This window comes from Xenopus laevis, chromosome 3L (genome assembly GCF_017654675.1).
Source record: "Xenopus laevis strain J_2021 chromosome 3L, Xenopus_laevis_v10.1, whole genome shotgun sequence".
Lineage (NCBI taxonomy): Eukaryota > Metazoa > Chordata > Amphibia > Anura > Pipidae > Xenopus > Xenopus laevis.
Genome location: NC_054375.1, coordinates 148428940 through 148451376, shown reverse-complemented (window position 1 = coordinate 148451376; position 22437 = coordinate 148428940). Strand labels below are relative to the sequence as shown.

The window sequence follows — 22437 nt, the reverse complement described above, 5'->3', positions numbered from 1 at the left end:
TTGGTTCTAGGAATGTGAAGGCTCTAATTGTCTTCTGTTGGTTCTAGGAATGTAAAGGCTCTAATTGTCTCCTGGCTGGTTCTAGGCATGTGAAGGCTCTAATTGTCTCCTGGTTGGTTCTAGGCATGTGAAGGCTCTAATTGTCTCCTGGTTGGTTCTAGGAATGTAAAGGCTCTAATTGTCTCCTGGTTGGTTCTAGGAATGTAAAGGCTCTAATTGTCTCCTGGCTGGTTCTAGGCATGTGAAGGCTCTAATTGTCTCCTGGCTGGTTCTAGGCATGTGAAGGCTCTAATTGTCTCCTGGTTGGTTCTAGACATGTGAAGGCTCTGATCGGCTTCATGGTGGTTCTAGCTTTGCAAATACCTTAATGATACTGGTTCCCCTGAGAACATTCTTAGGCTTTGATTGGATATAACCATGTAAATGTTCTGATCTGCAGAAGAACCGGTCTTTTAATCAGTAACAGAACACTTAAATAATTATAGTAAACAAATCTCAACAAATCCAAAGGTTTAGTGGAACTACATCGGCTGCAAATCTTGTCCCACTTCACTAAATCAGCATCTCGTTTGTCTGTCAGTAGAACCAAAGTGATCAACCTATTGTTCCATAGCTGCGCATATCTAGGGACAGCAACTAACGCCATGTCATTTGGATGATGATCCAGTCCTGGATTTTTATTTCAGGGATGCACTGAATCCAAGTTTTTCTTTTGCAGAAGTCGGCCGAATCCCAAATACCTGGCCAAATCAAATCTAAAACTGTAACGTCATGTGACCTTAGGGCGATGGTCAACTATAGAAGACATTTTTACCCTACAATGGGGCGCTTTGCTAAGTTGAATATGCAAATTAAAGTTACGTGCATCCCTAATTAATAAAATAAGGTCTCAAATATGCCCCTGTAGGTCATCAACAGCTGGAAGGGTACTGGTTGGACTTCTGAAAATCTGTAGCAATTTTGTAGCAATTATGCATTGCTTCTCTTCTCTAAATCCAAACCTGATTATGATGTATTTCCATGCAGTTATCCGTCACCCCATGTGTACACATCCATAGGGATCAATGGTCTCCAATTCTTTATTGCACAGTTAAGGCGCACTTTATGGGATTCTATGCTTCATGAGGGTCATGAACCCCCTGCAGCCCCCCCAGAGAACACTGCACATTGAAAGTGGGACGGCAGCGGGGAGGGAAGGTTATTGTATTCTGCTCCCATTTAGTACAGCGAGTGATACTCAATCCCATCATGCTGACTAGTCCTAGGGCTAGTGAATACACTGAAGCTGGATACTATAATCACTATCGCTAGAAGATAATAGCTGCCTGATTGCAACACCCCACAAGAAAGAAAGAGCTGGTATTAAGCAATCATGGCAGGCGCCGAGTCACCAATTAGAGTGGCTGAAATTACACAAGGTTAAAATGCTAACAATCCAGCTGGCTGCAGAGCCGGGCAAGTAATAATGGTATAGAGATGCAATTACCGTGCAGATTATAGGTTACATCAATGAAAGAGGACCTTTGTCTCTCTTGCCAAACTACAGCCCCCAGCATGCTCTGCCAGACTGCATTAATGCTGACCCTGTGGAGCCAAGGATGGGACATCTTGTGGACACAGATCATACCTGGCAGGATTTGGCTGTACACTATGTTAATTTCCAGATTAGCACAGAGATTCTGCACTAAATCACTAGAACAGGGGTTGTTTAACTTTTAGTATGATATGATGAGAGTCATATTCTGAGACCATTTACAATTGGTTTTCATTTTTATTTGTGGTTTTTGAGTTATTTAGCAGCTCTCCAGTTTGCAATTTCAGCAATCCGGTTGCTAGGGTCCAAATTACCCTAGCAACCATGCACTGAGTTGAATAAGAGACTGTAATATAAATAGGAGAGGCCTGAATAAAAAGAGGAGTAATAAAAAGCAGCAATAACAAAAAAGTTGTAGCCTTACAGAGCATTTGTTTTTTTTAGATTTGGTCAGTGACCCCCCACCCATTTGAAGCTGGAAAGCATCAGAAAAAATTATTTAAAAAAACTCTAAAAAATAAATAATTAAGACCAATTGAAAAGTTGCCTTACTTAAAATTGACATACTAAAAGTGAACCACCTCTTTAAATTGAGTCACAATAAAGAACAGTGTCATGACCCTAAACGATTGCTCAGTGCTGATCTTCTGTCCCCGATACTATTCTGTAAGACCCACTGAATTGCTGGTAACGTATGAAAGTTGTACGGATGTGGCCCCAGGGATGGAAAACTAAAATAAAGCCACTGTGCCTATATGAACCTGCCCAGCGATGATCTCTCCTTGCAATAGTGACCCCTGCCTTACCCTACCCCTAGTTCCAGCCCTGTCAGCATTAGGGGTCAGATAAGTAGAAACAAACCGGCCTGTGGACACAATAAATTGTTTTTCTTTGATTCAACTACCTGGTGAAATATTGCCTTCATTTGAGTGCCTGCTCCAAAGAATTTTCAGGTTTGTCCCCTCCCCTGCTGAGGGCTCAGGGCAGTGCACTTGGATCTCTTCCCTTTTGTGGTGAGTAACCATCTTACCATTTGGAGACCCCTCTTCAAAATGTATAATATAAAAGGGTATAGCCTCATGTGCTCAGGGTAGAGTCCTGCATCGGGTTGGGTACCCACAAAAAAAGCGGGCACCCTGCGGAATGAGGGGAGGATTTTCAGGTTCAGGTATAGATGTGGGTCACACCTAAATTTCTTTTCTTATGTAATATTGTCTATATTTTACTCCTTTTAAAGTTTTACAAAACTTGTGTTTGCCCCACCCACTTTTGATGATGTCACTTTTGCTTTGCAGCACCGTCACTTCCTGTTTAAAGGAAAACTATACCCCCAAAATGAATACTTAAGCAACAGATAGTTTATAGCATATTAGGTGACATATTAAAAGAAAAAATTAAGTAAATATTGCCCTTTTACATCTCTTGCCTTGAACCACCATTTTGTGATGGTCTGTGTGCTGTCTCAGAGATCACCTGACCAGAAATACTGCAGCTCTAGTTGTAGGGTTGCCACCTGGCCGGTATTTTACCGGTCTTGCCGGTAAAAAAATGTTGCTTGATGCCAATGTTATTTATAGGGAAAAACCACAAAAATATAGGAAGGCCGGTATTCTTTTCCAGAAAAGGTGGCAACCCTAACTGTAACAGGAAGTGGTGTGGAAGCAAAAGACAGAACTCTGTCTGTTAATTGGCTCATGTGACCTAAGAAGTATGGTTTGTTGGTATGTTTGTGTGCACAGTAAATCGTACGATCCCAAGGGGCCTTTTTAAAATAGCGAATTTTCTATTTCTGATTACCCAAAGGCACTTACTACTAAAAAAGTATATTATTATGAAAATGGTTTATTTACATGAAGCAGAGTTTTATATATGAGCTGTTTTAGGCAATATATTTTTATAGAGACCTACGTTGTTTGGGGGGTATAGTTTTCCTTTAATGGTGGTCGGCGGGTTGCGGATAAGGCACTTGTTCTGGCAGGGATTCTGCTACTATTATACTGAATACATCAAAGTGCCTGTAAATCTCTTCACTTGAACTGTTCACTGTTAATAAATCCGTTATTCGCTGCCAGAGACTGTTCTGTGATCTGGATCTTTTGATGCAAAGAGGAGCATCCAAGGAACCGGGAGTTGCAGGGAGTTACTCAGGTACAAGTGGGTCAGTGGCACAATACAAGCAGATGTAGCCACTATAATTCACACAGCTAAAGTGCACTCAGGGGTGGGCTACAGTAATATTTGCTAGGCATCAAATGTGTCAGTTTTGCAATATGTCTCCTGCTAATACTGTAGCCCAAAGTAATCATAAGGGGTGGGCAAAATGGAGTGTTTCATACTGCCCAAATATGTGCTACCTTCACAAGTGGCAGTAGGTTCCTAAACTGGGGGGTCCTATGAAAGATTATTTAGGAGAAATCTGATGGTGAGTGTTTAGGCGATTGGGTATCCCCCCAGAGATACAGGATAATGGCCCTAACTGACACATTTTCACATCTCTGTTCCACTGCTTTAAGCCCAGAGGTTCCAGTCGGTAACAAGTTTTTATACCAGAGCTCTTCAGACATTGTGCTCCAGTATTTTGCCAGGGTCTTCATAAGGGTTGTTCACCTTCAAGTATACTTTTAGTATGATGTACATATTATTTCTGGTTTTTGAGTTATTTAGATTTTTATTCAGCAGCTCTCCAGTTTGCTATAGTAGCAATTTGATTGCTAGGGTTCAAATTACCTTAGCAACCATGCATTGATTTGAGTAAGAGACTGCGATGTGAATAGAAGATACCTAAATAGAAATAGGAGTCATAAAAAGTAGCAATAACACTACATTTGTAGCCTTATAGAGTATTTTTTTTTTTTTCGATGGGTCAGTGGCCCCTATTAAACAGCTGGGAAGAGTGAAGGCAAATAACTCAAAAACTATAGAATTTAAATGAATACCAATTAAAAAGTGGCTTAGAACTGGCAATTCTATAACATAGGAAAAGTTAACTTGAAGGTGAACCACCCCTTTAAACTACAGAGATCCTGGCAAAATACTGGAGCACGATGTCTCTGGTATAAAAACTTGTTTCTGACTGGACTCTCTGGGCTCAGGTGACCTAAAATAACTTAGAATAACTTCAGTCTTCTGTATATATTCATTAATACATCATACTGTATATAGGCTCAGATTCAGACAAAAGCAGTCGTACAATGAAAGCTCCACCAATTGTATGTGTCGCCTCTAAATGTGGCCATACACAGGGAGATCCGCTTGTTTGGGGATGTCGCCAAATGAGCGGATCTCTCCCCGATTTGCCCACATTGAGGTGGGCGGTATCAGGCTGATCCGGGAAATCAGAAGTAAGAGGGCACACACTTCAGCAAATGTGCTAATTCTTTAGTGATTTATTGAGATCTCCATGGGCCCTAGGGACAATGATCGGATTAGAATGGAGGCTCAGGCGGTCAGATTGCGGGACCACGTCAACAAACAGATGCGGCTGTGATCCGAAAGGATTTTTTAACCTTGCCCGATCGATATCGATTGGGAAAGCCCGTCAGAGGGCCCTACACACAGGCCGATAAGTTGACAACTTGGTCTGCCGGCAGCTTTTATTGGCCCATGTATGGGGGCCTTTATTCTGTCTGCTCCTCTGGCACTGTGATTGGCTGAAACTTACACTGGAAGAGCTTCTCATTCTCTTGTGAATGAAGGTCATTCCAGGATATGTTTCTCATGTGGGCAGGCAAAACTGCAAATTCCTCTTCATTCACATCAAAGTCTTCCATCTTGGTACGAAGGAGCCACCAACGTCCAAAAAAACCAATGTCTAGGACCCAGCTGGGGAAGTGTGACCAGCGAGGCTGGAGGTGTGGGCAGTGGGCAGGGTACAGGTCACAGTTTGGGTCGTAGGGGGCTTCATAGACAATGGAGAATAGAAAAAGGTCCAGGTGCAGCACTCGTCCTTGGTTCCGGAGGTCCATAAGATTCTGCACGTGCTGGTCAGATCTCCTGCTCCTCGTCCAGGGTGAGAGAAGAAGGAGGGAGGATGAAGCTTCTAACAGGCAGCTCTGGAAGGAATCCTCTGTTGGGGCCTTTGAGGAACAGACTCCGGCACCCGCAAGAAGGGACAGGTAGAAAGCAGCTTTGCCTGGGCGCTCTTTGGCTCCAACAGCAATGTCCTTACAGGCCGCGGCGTAGTCATGCAGCAAGCTCTTTGTCCAAACAGCTGGAAGGGGAGAAAAGGGGAGCCATCAGTTCTGACTCATACATAGATGGTTCTACTGCCTCCTGATGGCCACGTCTAGCCTGTCTATGAGACTAGGGGATCTCACTGGTGTGACTACATGTTACTGGGACCCTTAAATTTGGGAATATAATATTATTCATAAACATGTACTGAAAGGATAAATAAACTTTAAAATAAGTGAATGTAAAATTGATGAGGGGGCTATTCTAGGCACTTTTACAATGTACATTTTGCTAATATAAATGAATTTTGTTACAACAGCGCCCCCTGCTGGTCATTTTCCCACCAGTCTGACCACCAAGTCAGAGTTGCCAGGTTGGTGGTTTTCCAGCCAAATTGGGCTACTAATTTAAAGCCCAGGCAGCTTTTGAAAGTACAAACTAGCCAAGGTATTGATTGGGGCTACTACTTGAGCCTTTGGCTGGTTTGTACTTTGGAAACCAGCCAAAGTTTTTTCTTACCTTAATGTGCCAAGCCTGCGTCTCCCAATGCATGTTGGGTAATATAGTTTTTGTTTAACAATTTGCCGACTGCCAAGTTTAATGTAAGACTACAAATACCCATCATGCAATGGGACTGACGAGTAGAAGTCGAGAGTTACCAGATTTTGGGCCCTGTACCACAGTCTCCCATCACTCTTAAGTAATCTCGAAATTTTCCGGTGACTTTCCTGAATTTGAGACAATTTTAGGGCAAAAATCTACTGGCCACCAAAATGTCTAGAGGTTGAGCTGTTTTACCAATATTAATTCAAATTGTATCTGTATTAGGGCCTTATGGAGTCCCTATCTGTAGTTACGCTCCTAGTGACCGACACATTTGTCCCATTTTGCTTCATGGAAATATTTGTGAAAATGTGTAAATGCTGATTTTGACATATATTTATTTTTTTAGCCTTTTTTTTTTGCGTTTTTTTTGGGCTACTTTTGAAAGTGCCTCTTGGCTAGTTTTGGGCTGGTTTTGTAGCCCACTTTGGCTGGTTTTGAAAATTACACCTGGCAGTCCTGCACCAAGTAGTCCAAGAAGTTGTCAGGAGAAAGAAAGAGGCTGCTCTGATGTTCTTCTGCTTAGGGAATCAATTAGAAACCTTTCTCACATCTTTCCTAAGCAGAAGAACATTAGCCTCTTTCTCCTGACAACCTCGTCAGTCTCTGGTGGAACTACAAGCTGATGCTGAAAGCTGTAATTAAACAAGACCCAGACCATAGAGGACTGTCAGGATCAATCTCCCACACCCGAGTCAATGAATGAAGCCCAATGTCCTGGCGCAACTCAAGGTGCACTTGTATTTCCCACCGGCCTCCCCTCACCCATTTTGCCATTCTTCAACCGTTCCCAGATTGCTGGTTTCCTTATTGCCTCCGTAGCCTGGCCGGTAGCCGCGGAACCAGAGCACGACCTCCTCCATACGACCCCGATCCAGCGAGCTGCCATCGCCTTCCGCCAGTTCTACGGCCACTTCCGGTATCGATGCCCTCGAACTGCGCAACTCTAAAGACACTCCGGACAGAGAGATTTAAGTGCAGCGTATTACCACCGCCAAGCGCATCAATACATAACGTGCTGGGAAGAGGATTAGAGTAGAAAAAGCAGCGCATTATGTCATCTAAACTGGACATTTCCGCCTCAGGTCAAGTTCCCTCCGGAAAGTATTGGCAGAGCACTGGCTTTTGGGGCGAACCATAGTAGAATGGGTTGGTGACTCGCCCAGCTGTGTTCCGTCAGTACAAGAACTTCCATGCCTTACGAAAGAGACTGAGAGACACAGGGACTAGACGTTCTTTACGTGACGTCATTTGTCTACGTGTGCATTGGAGAAGAACACAGCGCCCCCCCCGTCACTGCTTTGGTACAGTCCTAGTTGTGTGATGACGCGGAAGCTCTTGCTGAAGTAGCTGTGTAACTGACTGACTGTCTGAGACACCTGGGCAGGTGAGATGCCACACGGACACACCCGGGAGACTGAGAGGCGCCCAGTCTGGGACCAGGGACGGTTTCCCATCTGTCACCAACATTAGGGAACAGCAATGGCCTCCGCCGACGATTTCAAGTTTCAAGGTAAAAAAAAAAGTGCTGCTTAAAGGGGAACTAAAGAGGCCACATACCACAGAAACCCCTAATAATCCCATCACAGTTACATGTGCTTCAAAAAGTCTGAATACACGACATTTTCTATGCTGAAATCCAGCTGTTTAACAATTCTTCTCTTGAAATCCTGGCAGGGAAGGAGGGACTAAACACTGATGTTACAAATTGTAACAACTTCTCCACATCCTACAGACAGCATGCAGGAACTACATAACCCACAATGCATTGCACTGGGATGTTCCTTTCCTTATTGACATCACGTGTGCAGGGAATTATGGGGTTTGGAGGATGCAGGCTGAGGACAGATGGCTGCTGATCTAAAGTTACAGTAGTCAGTGAGCTCAGCAAAGAAGTCAGCCAGATCAGCAGGGGGCTGGGCTTAGGAAACGTTCCAAACCATTAAAAATCATGAAAAGTCTGCATATTTTTTAATTGATGTATATTGCAAAGTTGCTTGAAATTGTGTTTTCTTTTCAAAAAGCTCAAGTTATGATTGTGTGGAGTTCCCCCTTAATGTGATTCGCCATCGCTTTTATCCTATTACCTTTTATTCCAGTCACATTCCAGTCCATTCGCTACACAGAGTGTTCTCACTGACTGGCACGTTACAGTTCATATCTTTATAATCTTTCTGCCAAATCTGCCTCCTCAGCTTTGCTCCCTAACTTAAAGGGCAACTCCACCCAAACCCTGTCTTTCCCTGCTTTGCACCTTGTGTGTAATTGCTCTTGTGAGCAGTGTCTGTCCCTTTCTGTGCTCTGCTTCTGACTCCTGACACAATGTAGCGGAAGCCACTCACCCTCCATATCTGCCACCAGCTGGCTTTTGTTGCATGGTTTCATGAGTCAGAGGCAGCAGTGCACATAATGTACAAATAATCCCAGTTAATAGCATTATCCTGTAGTTCCACTAGTTCTCCAGGGGACTGTTAGTGCAGGACAGTCAGAGAGGGGATTTACCCCGAGCCCTTTGTGTCGATTCGTACAATTTTCAGACTGGGTGTGGAGACTCCTGACATTTTTCGTCCCACAGAGATCGGTCGTTTGGTCGATCGATTTGTAATGGATTTTATTTTTGCCTTTACATCCCCTTTACTGTTTCCAACTCCAGCTGCAGGGACAAAGATCATGGAGCCAGATTTAAACAGATAAACTGGGATTCTATTTGGGAGATTATTTTGCTGCAGCCACTGGTTCTGCAGAGTTGGAGAAAGTTTGTATTAAACAATACAAAAACTATAAAATCCACATTAGATTACATGACAACACAGGAGCCAGTGCAGTCTGTATATTCTGATTATTAATCAGTCTTGCTGTATTGGCTTCTGGCAGATATTATTTGACTTGTGCTGTTTTGATAATTTATGATGATCCCTAAGCAGCCCAGACCACACTGAGCATGTGCACAGTCTTGGTCTTGCAAAGATGCATAACAAAGTTACAAGATGGTGACCCCCTGTGGCCAACTTTGAAAGCATAAATCATTTGTTTGATTAGGCTTGTGGTGCAGTAAGTTCATGTTTAGTACACAAAATACAGCATTTCTAGTCTTATTCTATTTTAGACTATACTTCCCCTTTAAGCTGGCCATAGATGCAAAGATCCAATTGTTTGATTCCTCAAACGATCAGATCTTTGCATCTATGGCCAGCTTAAGTGTATTGGGAAGTTGATTAAAACACAATGAATTGTCTGATAATGAGAGTAGGAAGGGGCTGTCAGTGGAGAGTCAGCCTAGGGACACACTACAAACTACACAACATCACAAGTTGGGCAAAGAGACCATTGTGTATGGTCTATTTTCTATGTGTCGCCGTTTTTATAATATTGAAGTGTAAAATGTCTTTTTTTCACCTTCTAAAGCAGCTCTGGGAGGGGGTCGCCGACCCTGTAAACTGTTATAAATTGATACATTTAGTTGATACATTTCTTATCTTTGTCCCTGCTGAGCACAATCTCTGGGTTTCATTAAAGGCAACTGTTCGAATTGATACAATAGTTGTTGCTGCTGAGAAATGTATCAACTAAATGTTGCAAAATTGTAACAGTTCAGAGTCTGCACCTGAATTACTGAGCTGCCAGACTGAAACACCAGAGACAGGGACATTCAACTTAGATTTTTATAAAAAACAGTAAAAAATGGAAAGTAATTGAAAAAAGTATTTCTGGGGAGCAACTTGAAAACAACTGAACTGAAAAAGTGTTTGGAAGGAGAACACCCCCTTTAAAGGAAAAGTTCAGTTTGAAAATAAAAACTGGTTAAACAGATAGTCTGTGCAAAATAAATAATGTATCTAATATAGTTAGTTTGCCAAAAATGTAATGTATAAAGGCTGGAGTGAACAGATGTCTAATAAAACAGCCAGAACACTACTTCCTGCTTTTCAGCTCTATAACTCTGAGTTAGTCAGTGACTATAAGGGGAGCCACATGGGACATAACTGTTCAGTGAGTTTGCAATTGATCCTCATCATTCAGCTCAGATTCAAAAGCAACAGATATGACCCATGTGGCCGCCCCTCAAGTCTCTGTTTGGTTACTGCCTGGTAACCAATCAGTGGAAAGCAAGAGAGCTGAAAAGCAGGAAGTAGAGTTCTGGCTATTATATTACACATCCAGTCACTCCAGCCTTTATATATTACATATTTGGCTAACTAACTATATTAGAAACATTTTTTATTTTGCACAGCCTATCTATTTACCCAGTTTTTATTTTTACACTGTACAATTCCTTTAAAGCAGGAGTCCACAACATTTTTGTTTACCCGTAAGCCATATCCAAAAGTAAAAAGAGCCAGGGGGTTACACAAGTATGTGGGTGCCAAGTAAGGGCTGTGATTGGCTATTTGACAGTCTACAGGAGACTATGTTTGGCAATACAACTGTTTTGTATACAACTAAAACTTGCCTCCAAGCCTGGAATTCAAAAATAAGCACCTGCTTTGAGGCCACTGGGAGAGACATTTTGCTCACAAGCCACTGGTTGGGGGATCACTGCCTAGATAGAAACATCCAAATTCTGCTCACACTGTTTTCCTATAGACCTGGGTGGGGGGGTGTGCTGCCACCTAGTGGAAGGGAGAGGTACTGGGCCAGGAAAACAGCTATTGGATTTACATATCACATACAGTGAAGCCTCCATGAAACAACAATGAAAGCAGAGAGAGGATTATTTTCTAGACAAGGGGAAACATTTGCTTGCTTTATAGCTGTACACCTGAACTGTAAGTGTGTGTACAGCTGCCATGGGATGCTGGGAATTGTAGTACAGGTATGGGATCTATTATCCAGAATTCTCGGGACCCAGATAAGGGATCTTTCCATAATTTGGATCTCCGTACATTAAGCTTACTTAAAGAGCATGTAAAGGCCAAAAAAATAAAATCCCATTTTTACTTTCTTTAATGAAAAAGAAACCTATCATGATTATACTTAAATTAAAAAATGTGTACCGTTTTTATAAGAAACCTGACTGTATGCAGTGAAATTCTCCCTAACTGCTCAGCAGGGAAACAATCATACTTATGAACAGCAGGGGGAGCCCCGCCTTACTACCAAGCCATGCAAAACTCAAGCAGCTTTGTTTGTTTCCCTGTAGAGCAGTCGGCGCCTGTGTAGAGATTTGTATTGGATTTTATTTTTGTCTTTACATCCCCTTTACTGTTTCCAACTCCAGCTGCAGGGACAAAGATCATGGAGCCAGATTTAAACAGATAAACTGGGATTCTATTTGGAGGATTATTTTACTGCAGCCACTGGTTCTGCAGAGTTGGAGAAAGTTTGTATTAAACAATACAAAAACTATAAAATCCACATTAGATTACATGACAACACAGGAGCCAGTGCAGTCTGCATATTCTGATTATTAATCAGTTGTTGCATCAGCTTCTGGCAGATATTATTTGACTTGTGCTGTTTTGATAATTTATGACGATCCCTAAGCAGCCCAGACCACACTGAGCATGTGCACAGTCTTGGTCTTGCAGAGATGTATAACAAAGTTACAAGATGGTGACCCCCTGTGGCCAACTTTGAAATCATAAATCATTTGTTTGATTAGGCTTGTGGTGCAGTAAGTTCATGTTTATATTTAGTATACAAAATACAGCATTTCTAGCCTTATTCTATTTTAGACTTTACTTCCTCTTTAAGATTAATGTAAACCTTACTAAACCCAATGGCATTGCTTTGCTTTCAATAATGATTAATTATATCTTAGATCCGGTACAAGGAGCTGTTTTATTATTAAAAAAAAAAAAATTAATCAAATTTTAAAAATCGGAATAAAATGGAGACCATGGGAGACTGCCTTCCCGTAATTCAGAGCTTTCTTAATAACTGGTTTCCAGACAACGGAACCCATACCTGTACAGGAATAGAAGGCTGTGGGAGGTTCAGGTTTCAGTTCCAAGGGGCCATTTCAGACCAGTGTTTTCATCGGACACAGTGTACCACAGAGCTTACAATCTAATCATGCAATTGTTGCTTTGGATGTGCAATACTGACCATGTGCAGCCTACGTGTGGCATTGGTCATTGGCGAGGTGCTATTTTGTGCTGTGGCTTTGCCGAACATCTGACCGGTTTGGGTTATTTGGCTTTTGTTGTCATTCACCCTGTCCTGCCCATTATTATTCTGTTTATCCTCCTTGCAGAATTCACTGAAGCGACTGACTTACTGTCTGCTGATCCAAACGCCACAACAAAGAGTCTGGGGGAGGAGAGCCGGCCACAACATGCCACTCTGCACGTGGGCGGGGATAGCGAAGAGGAGGCGGGCGAGTCAGACCAGACTGGGGTGAGTACAGACGGGTGCTCTAATGGACAGGCGGGGCTTAAAGGAGCAGTATCCCCCATTCAAAACGAGTGCAATGAATTACAGCTTAAAGGGATGTTGTCATGCTTTTTATGATGTAGTTTTTATTTCTCAGTTACACTGTTTACACTGCAAATAATTCATTCTACAATATAAAAGTTCATTCCTGAATAAACAAGTGTATTTTTTTTTACTTGTAATATTGGTGTGTTGGTGCATCTCAGGTCATTTTGCCTGGTCATGTGCTTTCAGAAAGAGCCAGCACTTTAGGATGGAACTGCTTTCTGGCAGGCTGTTGTTTCTCCTACTCAATGTAACTGAATGTGTCGCAGTGGGACCTGGATTTTACTATTGAGTGCTGTTCTTAGATCTATCAGGCAGCGGTTATCTTGTGTTATCTGGTTACCTTCACATTGTTCTTTTGTTAGGCTGCTGGGGGGGTGATTTAGATTCTAGCCAGCTGGAAGGCTTTTAGGGGAGATTAGTCGACCAAAGAAGAGGTGATTAGTTGCGGGGCGACTCTCCCTGAATCTTCCCGTGTGTCTCTGCCCTAAAGAGAGACTAAAGTCTATCAGAGCGCAAGTCACATGACTGGGGGCAGCTGGGAAACTGACAATATGTCTAGCCCTATATAAGATTTCAAAATTAAAAAAAAAAGTTGGCTCTTTTAAGTAACACATTTCAGTGCAGAATTCTGCTGGAGCAGCACTATTAACTGATAAGTTTTGAAGAAAAAAAAAATTCCCATGACAGTATCCGTTTAATCTTTCTTTCTTCTAACGAGCTGTCCCTGTCCCTGTCCCCAGCTTTTGGCCTCACAAAAGAAGACATCCGGTTTTTGGACCTTTCAGTACTATCAGGACTTTTTTGACATAGACACGTACCAGGTAATATCTGGGTGCCGGTGCTGTGGGAACCAGCAGGGCGGGGAGAGAAAATCACATTCATGCCACCATGGATGTTCTACCCTACATCTTCTTGTTGCTTATCTCAGGTTCTGGACAGGATCCGAGGCTCCATTATACCCATTCCAACGGCGGAATTTTGTTCGGAATCATCTAAAGAACAGTCCTGACCTGTACGGTGAGTTGGGAAGGGAGGACTTATCCAGTCAACTAGTTGGGCAACATTATCTGAAATAACCACTTTTTTTTATCTGCTCCAAATTTATAGGACCATTTTGGATCTGTGCTACACTAGTAATTACAGTAACGATCATGGGGAACCTGGGAACATACACAATTCTACATGATCAAGAAGACTACCAGTACAGCCCCGAGTTCCACAAGTGTAAGTGTTAGACGCGCAGGGGACACACTCTAGTTTCCATAGTTCCCTCCTGTCTGTGTCACTGTATCACCCTGCAGTGGGAGGGACAGACTCATGTCCCATAGTTCCCTCCTGTCTGTGTCACTGTATCACCCTGCAGTGGGAGGGACAGACTCATGTCCCATAGTTCCCTCCTGTCTGTGTCACTGTATCACCCTGCAGTGGGAGGGACAGACTCATGTCCCATAGTTCCCTCCTGTCTGTGTCACTGTATCACCCTGCAGTGGGAGGGGACAGACTCATGTCCCATAGTTCCCTCCTGTCTGTGTCACTGTATCACCCTGCAGTGGGAGGGACAGACTCATGTCCCATAGTTCCCTCCTGTCTGTGTCACTGTATCACCCTGCAGTGGGAGGGACAGACTCATGTCCCATAGTTCCCTCCTGTCTGTGTCACTGTATCACCCTGCAGTGGGAGGGACAGACTCATGTCCCATAGTTCCCTCCTGTCTGTGTCACTGTATCACCCTGCAGTGGGAGGGACAGACTCATGTCCCATAGTTCCCTCCTGTCTGTGTCACTGTATCACCCTGCAGTGGGAGGGTCAGACTCATGTCCCATAGTTCCCTCCTGTCTGTGTCACTGTATCACCCTGCAGTGGGAGGGACAGACTCACGTCCCATAGTTCCCTCCTGTCTGTGTCACTGTATCACCCTGCAGTGGGAGGGACAGACTCCGTCCCATAGTTCCCTCCCTGGTTGTGTCACTGTATCACCCTGCAGTGGGAGGGACAGACTCATGTCCCATAGTTCCCTCCTGTTGTGTCACTGTATCACCCTGCAGTGGGAGGGACAGACTCATGTCCCATAGTTCCCTCCTGTCTGTGTCACTGTAATCACCCTGCAGTGGGAGGGACAGACTCATGTCTCAGTTCCCTCCCGTCTGTGTCACTGTATCACCCTGCAGTGGGAGGGACAGACTCATGTGCCATAGTTCTCCTGTCTGTGTCACTGTATCACCCTGCAGTGGGAGGGACAGACTCCATGTCCATAGTTTCCCTCCTGTCTGTGTCACTGTATCACCCTGCAGTGGAGGGACAGACTCATGTCCCATAGTTCCCTCCTGTCTGTGTCACTGTATCACCCTGCAGTGGGAGGGACAGACTCATGTCCCATAGTTCCCTCCTGTCTGTGTCACTGTATCACCCTGCAGTGGGAGGGACAGACTCATGTCCCATAGTTCCCTCCTGTCTGTGTCACTGTATCACCCTGCAGTGGGAGGGACAGACTCATGTCCCATAGTTCCCTCCTGTCTGTGTCACTGTATCACCCTGCAGTGGGAGGGACAGACTCATGTCCCATAGTTCCCTCCTGTCTGTGTTACTGTATCACCCTGCAGTGGGAGGGACAGACTCATGTCCCATAGTTCCCTCCTGTCTGTGTCACTGTATCACCCTGCAGTGGGAGGGACAGACTCACGTCCCATAGTTCCCTCCTGTCTGTGTCACTGTATCACCCTGCAGTGGGAGGGACAGACTCATGTCCCATAGTTCCCTCCTGTCTGTGTCACTGTATCACCCTGCAGTGGGAGGGACAGACTCATGTCCATAGTTCCCTCCTGTCTGTGTCACTGTATCACCCTGCAGTGGGAGGGACAGACTCACGTCCCATAGTTCCCTCCTGTCTGTGTCACTGTATCACCCTGCAGTGGGAGGGACAGACTCATGTCCCATAGTTCCCTCCTGTCTGTGTCACTGTATCACCCTGCAGTGGGAGGGACAGACTCATGTCCCATAGTTCCCTCCTGTCTGTGTCACTGTATCACCCTGCAGTGGGAGGGACAGACTCATGTCCCATAGTTCCCTCCTGTCTGTGTCACTGTATCACCCTGCAGTGGGAGGGACAGACTCATGTCCCATAGTTCCCTCCTGTCTGTGTCACTGTATCACCCTGCAGTGGGAGGGACAGACTCATGTCCCATAGTTCCCTCCTGTCTGTGTCACTGTATCACCCTGCAGTGGGAGGGACAGACTCCTGTCCCATAGTTCCCTCCTGTCTGTGCCACTGTATCACCCTGCAGTGGGAGGGACAAACTTCCATTTCTCCTTTCTGTCATTCACTGTGTTTGACACCCAATGTTGGCCAGACGCCCCCCACCCCTTATGTAACATCTGTGTGTCTTTTCTTCCAGTGTCCGTGGCTGGGGTGGCTATATATAGTTACGCATGGGCAGTCCCTTTGGGCCTCTGGGGTTTCCTTCAGTGGAGGAAAGGGGTGAGCCCTGAAGTTGGTGTGTACAGCTTCATGGAGACTGTTTGCATTTATGGCTATTCACTCTCAGCCTACATCCCTGCCACAGTGAGTACAATTCTAAACCTATACTGGCCTGTCTGTCTGTGCTGCTTTTATTCTAGTGGCAGTTTCCAGGATGCCAGTGTGTTATCAGCATTTTGTACATAACAAGGAGTGTAACTTGGTTAGAGGAATTGATCACATTAAAGTCTATGGGGCTTTTCACATCTGCAACAAATTGAATTGCTATAGCGACCGATGTCAATGCTGCATATGTGTATAATCTCTATCAATCTTATGGTGACTGTTTTAGGTTCTCTGTGTGGTCCCTCATGAAACCTTCCGATGGATCTTGATCCTTGTGGCTATGAGTCTGTCCAGCCTTGTTCTTCTCCTCGCCTTTTGGCCTCATATCCAAAGAGACAACAAGGTGGTGGTGATCTCGTTGATGGCCGTTATGGTAGCGCTGCACGTGCTGTTGGCTGTGGGTTGCAAGGTACTGGGATCCAATTAATTGTATCTTTGCTGCCAGTAGGGAGCAGAACCTTCTCATTCCTTTGGAAAGGGTCAAATCTGCCCACGTTACTGTATAACCCCCGAGTTGCAGACGGTAGTTTCTGGTTCGATTGCGCCAACTCCAAAATAAATCCAGCCTATTGGCAGTCAGGTCTGTTCACTTTGCATTGGCTGCTGCTGTTCTGTGTAGCCAAACATGCCCACTGTCCTCTGGCAAGATCATCAGAGATTGTAACCTGCTTGTCAGTCAGTCGGCCAATAAGCAGAGGAGTTGTAAGGCTGGGTTTTTGTTATGATTGTGATTGGTTACTCCTCCTCCATTGTGGGAGCCTCAGACCAAAAACAATGGCCACTATTATAGTAAATGTTCATTTTAAAGGAGAACTAAAGCCTAAGGCAACCACAGCCCTTTAGCAGTAAAGATCTGTGTCTCCAAAGATGCCCCAGTAGCTCCCCATCTTCTTTTCTGCTGATTCACTGCACATGCTCTGTGCTGCTGTCACTTACTGAGCTTAGGGAGCCACTCACAATATACAGTACACATAGAATAGAAATGTCACAATATAAGGCTGATTAGTAATTAATACAGATAATTACTACATGGCAGCACAGAAACCAGTGCAATTAGCATCAGAATTTAATAATCAGCAAACCTGTAGCATCAGCTTATATTACAGGGGAAGCTCATTTTCTGCTGGATAATTAGTGACGAGCCCTAAGCTTAGCTTCTCAACAGCCAATCAGAGCCCACTGAGCATGTGAGTGTCACAGACACTTTCCAAGATGGTGACCCCCTGTGACAAGTTTGAAGTCCTGGATCATTGCTGCTATTGACAAGCTGAAACTTTAGCCCAGTGCAATAAGTTCAGTATATAAAATAGGGTATTTTTTAACCATATTCAATTTTAGGGCTTAGTTTTAAAGTGACCGGCCAGGCAGCAGCACCCTTGCTCTGGATCAGATTGATGCTCACAGTCCTCTCTCTTTTACAGCTTTATTTCTTCAGACCACCGCCCACAAGCAACAACAGTGACTCCTCTGCAAACACCGCGGCCCAGAAAATAAATCAAGCCACCACCTAGTCCCCACACCTTGGCCATCCTCAGGGTGAGAGCCGGGTGCTGGCGAGTGAAGGTTTCTGCCTCCTGAGCTGGAGGGTATTTATACAATATGAGTCTGTTGTAAGGCCCATAACTGAAGGGCCCGTCTCAATCCAGCCCATTGCTCACCTCTATAGGAGCAAAGCAATAGAAACAGAAGGGCTGTCTTTTCTCTCATGAGTCTCTTCTCTATGGTTTTCTGATTTAGATTCTATGTTTTTGGCTAATACAGAGTCAATATAAAAAATGTCTGTTCATTCTTGTGTCCACTAACAAATCCCTCTCTGCATTGCCGTTATTGTCATCTTTGAGGTATCGTACAACTGCCATTTGTGCAAATCGGATCTGACAGCTGCTCCTCCTAAGCTGATTGGTCCCTCCATTCCAGCATTCGTGGCTGAGGACAAGTGGGATGGAGCTGACAGATGTAGTGGTAATGTCCACTGAATCTCTGGTTGCTTTATTCTGGGTGTTAAAGGGGAACTCCCATGTTGGTTGTAGAGCAGGCACTCAAAGATCAATCCTCCAGGCAGTTGCAGTTAAAAAAAAAAAAATTTAAGAATAGATTATAGCCTCACAACACTTAAAAAAAGTGGGAACTCCACCCAAAAACTTTTTTCCAATAAACTTGGCTTCAGCTTTTTTCAGGAGTCAGAACAGATAATGTAAACACCCAGACATGACTTTCAACTGGAATGACATTTCCGCACATCGATAAAGCCAGTGTAAATGAGGAATGGAGACTGGGAAGTTTCCTCTCATTAGGCGACTATGGAGTCTTGGGTGGAGGAGTCGTAACAGCTGGTACACAGGAGATTTATCAGTAGCAGTTGGTGATAAAATGGATGTGTGCAGGTCATACAACAGAGCACAGATCCGCCTCATTGTTTGCCGATGTTTATGGATAGTTGCTGCATGTGCTTTGTTTAGCTGATTCTTACTAATAACACTACTTGTTGCACTTGGTCTCTGGCACGTCCCACATCAGTGTAGTCAGCAGCAACTCCTGCCAGGCTGGGTTTCTGCAACTAAAGGATTTAGAAGAAAAGTAAAGAGCTCAGTACCTGCTCCGGGCAACTCACCCTGCCGAGTGGCATATATAGAAATGACAGTAAACGCAGGTCTCTCACTAGAGTTCCCTCTGGGCTAGGGGTGCCCATATTTTCCTGTTGTGCTCGGCCTTATAGAGCCACTGACCAGACGTATTAAAGGGATCCTGTTATCGGAAAACATGTTTTTTTCAAAACGCATCAGTTAATAGTGCTACTCCAGCAGAATTCTGCACTAAAATCCAATTCTCAAAAGAGCAAACAGATTTTTTTATATTCAATTTTGAAATCTGACATGGGGCTAGATATTTTTTCAGTTTCCCAGCTGCCCCCAGTCATGTGACTTGTGCCTGCACTTTAGGAGAGAAATGCTTTCTGGCAGGCTGCTGTTTTTCCTTCTCAATGTAACTGAATGTGTCTCAGTGGGACCTGGATTTTACTATTGAGTGTTGTTCTTACCAGACAGCTGTTATCTTGTGTTAGCGAGCTGCTATCTGGTTACCTTCCCATTGTTCTTTTGTTTGGCTGCTGGGGGGGAAAAGGGAGGGGGCGATATCACTCCAACTTGCAGCACAGCAGTAAAGAGTGATTGAAGTTTATCAGAGCACAAGTCACATGACTTAGGGCAGCTGGGAAATTGACATGTCTAGCCCCATGTCAGATGTCAAAAATGAATATAAAAAAATCTGTTTGCTCTTTTGAGAAATGGATTTCAGTGCAGAATTCTGCTGGAGCAACACTATTAACTGATTCATTTTGAAAAAATGTTTTTCCCATGAAGGATGTGTAGGTCGATTAAAAAAAAGTTGATCCGACCCTAACCCAGCAAGCCTCCATATTTATAGTCCTGTGCCTGTCCCGGTGTGATGCTACAGACAGGATGGGGAGTGCAGGCACAAATCTATAACAAGGAAAGCCTGAAAGCAGGGAACAGTAAGGACAGGGGCAGATGGAAAAGTTTAGCCCTCATGCTGTCAGAACCTGCACCTGGAGTTTCTATAATTGCCTCAACTGAAATGCCACCAAAATACACAAAAACAGGCAGAGCCATGTTGGTATCTGAGTATTTTTTATACCAGTCAGTCAGCCCCTAGGTGGTGGCTAATCCAAATACTCAAGCCACAATGCTGTAAAGAGGGGGAGGTTCTTAATTTAAGGCCTTTGCCAACAATTACAGAGAGCTCTTCCTTCAGTAATCCCTTCTATAAAAACAGAGAGAATGGTCTTTCAAAGGACTATGTGATCCCAGGCCAGACTCACATGGGCTGTGCAAAAGGTCACCGTACCTGGGGGATATGGAGCAACACCCGAAGTTGGCCGGAGCACACAGATACGCCTTTCAATCTCAGCTTCCGAAGGTTGCACCCAAAAACCAACGTCTGCATGTTACCCGTCACGGCAAGATCTGTCTGAACCTCTCAACTGGTTCTACACCATGGTCTGTCAGCATTCTGAATCAAGTCTGGATATCCCCCACTTGTTGGTTCAAATTTACCCCAGGTGTCCAGATCTGTGCATAAAATGTCATTAATTTCATGTATTTTGGGACCATCCCGGCCTCCGCATCAGTTCCAGCCGGAGATTCAACTGTGCACCAGCGCTACGACTGGATCTCTGGATGTGTGTTTGGAGCACTTCTGTCCACATCAAGGATTATCCTTAAAGGAAAATTCAACCCCTGGGGAAATGCCCCATACTCCATACTTACCCCTCACCGCAGATTCTTCCAGCGGAGTTGCACGCATCCATTTTCTGGCTCCTCGGTAAGCTGACTGAGAGGTCGACAATTTCCATGTAATTCTGCGCATTATCACAAAGCGGCAAACTGCTCCAACTGATCTCCCAGTCAGTTTACAGAAGATGGATGCGTGGAACGCTGCGGCGAGGGTTAAGTATGGAGTGTGGGGGTGAGCTTGGATGAGAAAACGCCAGCACAATGCACTCACGACACTTCGATTTCGGAAATCGCCCAAAGTGGGCACTTTGGAAATTGAAGTGCCGCTAGTGCATTGTGATGGCGTTTTCTCATTCAAGCAGGAAGAAGGCAGTTTGGGGAGATTGTCGCCCTGCAGAAGAGATGATTAGTCGTCAGGCGACTAAGTCTCTCCAAATCTGCCCCTACCATTAAGGTGTTTACCAGCACAATGATTGGATCTTCAGATGTATGTTCTTATCACTTCACATCAAAGAACTATCCTTAAGGTCTTGTGACCTGTGGCTCCTGCATTCTCCTATAGAAAATATACTGATGACAAGGAAGGCCATGGCACCTCCAACACGGACACCCTCAACCGTCAAAAAGTGACCTGTGCAGCAAGAGCATGTCCTGATAACTTACATCAAAGATGGTTGATGGTCTCACATAAAATGAAGACCATTTGAACGCCTTAGAAAAGGTGCAACTATAACAGGTTAAACCTGAAGATCAAATGTCCGCTTCAAAGACACCAGTGCAGTTTTACGAGACGATGGGAAACAATAAAAATCAACAGAACACTTTTTTCAAAAAAATTCCCCTCCCAACTTTATTGAACACTACAGGCAAACGGGAGAACAGCAGCTGTGTTAGAAACGGTTTCCTACCCGTCCTGAGACGCCCCCCCCCCTCTGAAAACCCATCTTATAACTACAATCTGCCGCCCCACGCGGGACAAACGAGACACAAATAATAATAATAAAGGACAGGTTACAAATAACAAGGGACCCTGCGACACAACCAATTCCCTAGAGAAAATGAGAAATAAAATACTAAAGAGGAGCAAATGAGTACACACTAAGCAGCGGGAGATTTAAAGGGGACAATGCTAGTTTACAAGCACACGGCTCTAACGCTATGGGGGATTTAAGCGGGGGTGGGGCGGTGCGTCAAGCATTTTTATCGTTTTAATTTTAAAGAAGAAAACTCCTAAAAAGGACGGACACTTGGGCCATCTTGATGCATTCCGACCATGCACTAAACGTTGGCGAGGGCAGAGGTAGGAAGGAAAAGGCCAAGATAACGGAACCTGTTGCACGGAAGGTCGGACACTGTCCAAGTAAAAGGGAAAGAGTGGACATGGGGGGGGGATAAAGCAAATTCACATTTCAATAGGGGTTTTGGCTTAAAATGATAATCATCCAAACCCTTTGTTCATCACCATTACTGGGAGTTACCCTTCCTTACAGGGCAGAGAGTCTATTACACTGGGAAGGGGGGTGGGTACGTTTAGTGTTTCATGACACAATGAAAGCAGATCATGGTTGCCTTCCAGCTAATTCTAACGACTTCATTTCAATAATGATTTCCTGTTATTAACTCCCAAAAAGAAAAAAAGTATATGTGAAGTGTTGGTCATGAGTCGGAACTAGCAAAACATCTCCTACAGCAAGATCAACCTACTTCTGCAATGCTGCCCTCTGCTTAAAGGGCCGGCTTCCTCTCCTTGCCCTGTACCCCCCAAACCCTGAACCCCGTCTTTCCTAATAGGTAATCATGATACGAATTCACAGCAATGGCTCGAAGGCTGCACAGAGGGAGGAGAACCCACGTGCTAGGCGCGGCAGTTT

General features: G+C 44.4%; 2 protein-coding genes across 2 annotated transcripts; one reads left to right on the top strand and one right to left on the bottom strand.

Annotated features, from left to right (window-relative positions):
• Positions 1-4900: 4900 nt before the first annotated feature.
• timm29.L (translocase of inner mitochondrial membrane 29 L homeolog) lies at positions 4901-7209 on the bottom strand. Its single transcript, XM_018242032.2, has 2 exons — positions 7076-7209; positions 4901-5744 (listed from the first exon to the last, which is right to left on the bottom strand). Exons 1-2 carry the CDS (start codon positions 7197-7199, stop codon positions 5152-5154), a joined length of 717 nt encoding a protein of 238 aa, XP_018097521.1. The 5' UTR covers positions 7200-7209; the 3' UTR covers positions 4901-5151.
• Positions 7210-7698: 489 nt separating this feature from the next.
• Positions 7699-18089, top strand: yipf1.L (Yip1 domain family member 1 L homeolog). The gene is given in 9 exon segments (NM_001095300.1): positions 7699-7823; positions 12507-12649; positions 13474-13554; positions 13662-13701; positions 13703-13750; positions 13841-13957; positions 16126-16292; positions 16540-16722; positions 17735-18089. Coding segments are annotated over 9 exon segments (900 nt in total). The 5' UTR covers positions 7699-7792; the 3' UTR covers positions 17825-18089.
• Positions 18090-22437: the final 4348 nt, after the last annotated feature.